Source organism: Odontomachus brunneus, unplaced genomic scaffold, assembly GCF_010583005.1.
Source record: "Odontomachus brunneus isolate Ranch 3 - 2012 unplaced genomic scaffold, Obru_v1 Obru_scaffold_080, whole genome shotgun sequence".
NCBI classification, from domain to species: Eukaryota; Metazoa; Arthropoda; class Insecta; order Hymenoptera; family Formicidae; genus Odontomachus; species Odontomachus brunneus.
Window position 1 is genome coordinate 639274 of NW_022639530.1, and position 3692 is coordinate 642965.

The 3692-nt window shown below is 32.9% G+C and overlaps 1 protein-coding gene across 1 annotated transcript; it reads right to left on the minus strand.

Annotated features, from left to right (window-relative positions):
• Positions 1 to 346: 346 nt before the first annotated feature.
• LOC116847577 (acyl-CoA Delta(11) desaturase-like) lies at positions 347 to 2734 on the minus strand. The gene is made up of 5 exons (XM_032822702.1): positions 2502 to 2734; positions 2240 to 2369; positions 1638 to 1819; positions 1366 to 1548; positions 347 to 629 (listed from the first exon to the last, which is right to left on the minus strand). The coding sequence occupies exons 1-5, from the start codon at positions 2732 to 2734 to the stop codon at positions 347 to 349; spliced, it is 1011 nt and encodes a 336-aa protein (XP_032678593.1).
• Between the last annotated feature and the right edge of the window lie 958 nt (positions 2735 to 3692).

Consider the following 3692-nt stretch of genomic DNA (forward strand, 5'->3'; position numbering starts at 1 on the left):
AAAATAGGATGTTATATGTTTATACTACTCTTTCTAAATTTTTAGAAAAATTAACGCTTTTTAAATTATGCTTATCATCTAATATTGTATTAAAAATTGAGAAATTGTTTATAGTCGAAGTAAAGTTTATATATTTTATAATATATCAAGTTATACACTGTATTCTACAAGATATTCGGCATCTCGCAACGGTGTACAAATAAAATATATCAACTTAAACAACAAATCCCCTAATATTTTTTAAACAACCATGTAACATTAGATATTACCGCCACTCTATATATTGACGCACACTATATGTCTCAATACATCATATTCTATATTATATTCGAAGAAAGAGACACATCTATTCACATTTTAATGTCGATTCTTCTTTTACAATTATATCCTTATTAATATGAGTTATTTTGTTATTGTGAATAACACGTTGCTTTATCAATTCTGGACTCGTGATCTTCAAGTCATTAGCCAAACCAAGGAAAGCGCAAAAGTTGATGAATGCTGCACTAGGATTCACCTTCCCAAACTCAGATGTGCGATAGTCCCAAGGAAAAGTATGATGATAGTTATACCATCCTTCGCCCAACGTTAATAAAGCAATAACAAAATTTTCCTTTGGTCTGATCGTCCTTAAAATTAAATATTTATGAGCAACAATTCCAACCAGTGGTCACGATTTGCAGATTTTTGTTAACACGTTCGCTACCAGCGCCATACATGTATAACGAACAGATCTTTCACGAAATATCAGCCACTGTATGACGCTATGTGACATATCGCGATCATATTTTTCTTTCTATGTCTACTTAAACAAACTAAATCTGTTTCACACAATGACATGAAAAAAATTGAAATACGAGTCGGTCGTATTTCTTTCTTTTCATATTATTGTGTAAAACAGATTTTGGGTATGAGTGAAAACGGTTCCTCAATTGAACTGCAGTAACAAACGTGTTGCGTATTTCCTAATTTTCTTGGAATGAAGTCTCACTTGAAACGAGTGAAAAGTGACAGTATTTTTACTAGAAGCAATAATGAAAATATTATTACTCGAACAGAAGTGAACATTTTCACTCGAGTTTAGAATGAATTTTGACTTCATATTTCTTCAAATGAATTATTCAAATGAAAATGTTTCATTTGACTGGAGTAAATATATTCCTTTGATGATAAAATATATTAGATTCAATTTTCAATTTTGAGTGAAAATAGTCACTCAAAGATTCAGTGTAAAGAATTCGCTCTAGAAAAAGAATGAAAAATGATTCGAATTCAAGTGACACACACTCGGTTGTCACTCTATCCTTTATGAATAGTATTTTATTCCAAGAAATTTAGAGATGTTACAAAGTGATTACCACGTACTTGTCGTAGGGTGTCATGCCCCATTTGTGAGCCACAGAATTAACAAAAGACGAATTGTTTAAAATCACGTTGTACCAGCACATGTTGGCAAACAATGCACACCACAGTGTTTCACCCAAAAACCAGTAGGGTATTAATATTGGTAGAATGAAGCCGAAAATCGCTAGCAGGATAAAGTACCATCTAAGAAGAACAAAGAACGACATTGAGCTGATTAGTTCAGACACAAGTAACATTTTTCTTCGCGCGATAAAAGACTATGCTCGGCTTACCTCTGTTGAAAGGCCACAATAGGATCCTGGTCGAGATCACTCAAATCGATTGTTGAGCGTTTTGCTGTAACATCCGGATGCCATGTACGTATCATCAGCCAATCCGCGTTATGCGGATCCGCATCGGTGTCGCTAAATTTGTGATGTAATCTATAGTTTCGGCACCAGCTATAAATGCTAAACTAGGAAATCATATATTGAAATGAGTTTATCATACTAGGAAATCATATATTGAAATGTTATTGCGACGTGAATGTTTAATAATAAAAGGCAACACGAGAGCATGGTCTCGGTAAACGCAACGTGTTGATAAAGTTTTTTTATCTAAAACTTCGTCGACTTTCGAAAAGTTTTCTCTGCTTTTTCTTTCTTTTTTTTTCTTGAAGCCTCAAATTTTGAAAATATTTGTGTAAAATATTAGATAAAAATTTGGAAAAATAGCAGAAAATTAAGAGGTAGTCGATTCGGTAAACAAAAAATACCTTTTATAGATTTTTTATAAAAACGTTTATAAGAACGAATTTTTAAACGTGCTGCTTTTGGCGCTCTAAATCAGAAACTTCAGAAAGAAAAAGTAAAAGGGATGTAAATACGAAATTTACTTGGAACGCGCTAGTTTGTAAAATCATCAGGAAAAGTCTCAGTGGCCATTTTGCCTTGTAACTTCGGTGTGCCCATAATCGATGAGTACCAGCAGTGACGCCTATCATAGCAAAATATATATGAATAATACTTGAAATTTGACGAACAATTATTTTTTGCCAATAATACGTGAACAGATATAGTATTGCTCATATCACTGCATTCATTAAAGCAAATTTTCATACACTATGACTTTTCTGGTTATGAAAGTTATGCAGTTACAAAATTAGTGTCGATATCATTGGATGAAATAAATAAATACCCCATATAACGGTGAGAAATTTAACTTCAAAGAGTATCAAATATGTTCCGTAAAGACCAGAAACGTAAGCGTAGATGAAATAAGGAACATATAGCCAATGTAAATTCCTTAAAGCACTCCAAGTACTCTTTTGTTTTCGCAACTCTTCTTCTTTTGTCAAAACATCATTGTTCAAAGGCATTTTAGATTCCATCGTGTCAGATACGCTTGTTTGTGCAAGTAATACTATTGTAATCATCATATGATTGTTATAAACGTTATAATCATAATAATATCGTTATAATTGCATTCTGTTTAAATTGTACACGCTAAAATAAATATGTTACCCTAAGTGTCTTAGTGCGATCTAAATTTCTCCGGTTGGTTGTCGCTCTTGTCTTGTTTTGTCGTTCACGCGTGTAATCTTTGGAATAAACTTTTTATGTTTTTCGTTCATCATGGTACGATGACCAATTAATAAACTATGGAAAACATAAACATATACAGTTATCGATGAATAGACTACGCTCAACCGCTGTCCGTGACTTTTCCTTCTGCACTGCTCGGAATTCACTCGGAAGTCACACGACTCACTCGTCGTGAGTTTCTCATTATATATGTAGTTCTTTACGATTGGCTACTTCATTGTACAACTATATCTATAAACCTTTGGTGTCCTCTGCAAGTCTCAATGTGTTAAGGAAATGCTGAAACTGAAAACTTCACCGACAGAACATTGACATTTTTCTGCAAAGTTTACGTCATATTGGTTACATAGAATTACAAATGCTTTGATGCAATGAAAGTACGTGCAAAAATAAATAAGAGCTTAATATGTGACGAAAATAAACAAAAAATTTTAATGTAAAATCTCAAGCTGTCAGTTAGTCTAATCCAAAAGTTAATTAATATTTGGCTAATCCAAAAGTTCCGCAGCTTGTACATACCGAAAATGTGGGTGCTCCAAACAAAAATTTTGAAGAACATTGCTCTACCTTCGCATTTGCATTTGGAAACTTAAGAATATCGAACAAGATTGCAGAAAGATTTCTACATATATATGATTAGATTTCGTTGAATGTGGTAAAACAAAGCAACACACATTCATGTAAGTTCTGTATATACAAGAAATACGAAAAGAATAACGTGATTAAGTTAGTGGCAATCGTCTC

Excerpts from the sequence above, each read along its gene's own strand:
- LOC116847577 (XM_032822702.1), bottom strand. The coding sequence starts at position 2,734 with ATGGAATCTAAAATGCCTTTGAACAATGATGTTTTGACAAAAGAAGAA. Across the intron at positions 1,820-2,239 it reads TACAAACTAGCGCGTTCCAA|TTTAGCATTTATAGCTGGTG; the intron begins GTAAATTTCGTA and ends ATGATTTCCTAG. Across the intron at positions 630-1,365 it reads GGCATGACACCCTACGACAA|GACGATCAGACCAAAGGAAA; the intron begins GTACGTGGTAAT and ends TTTAATTTTAAG.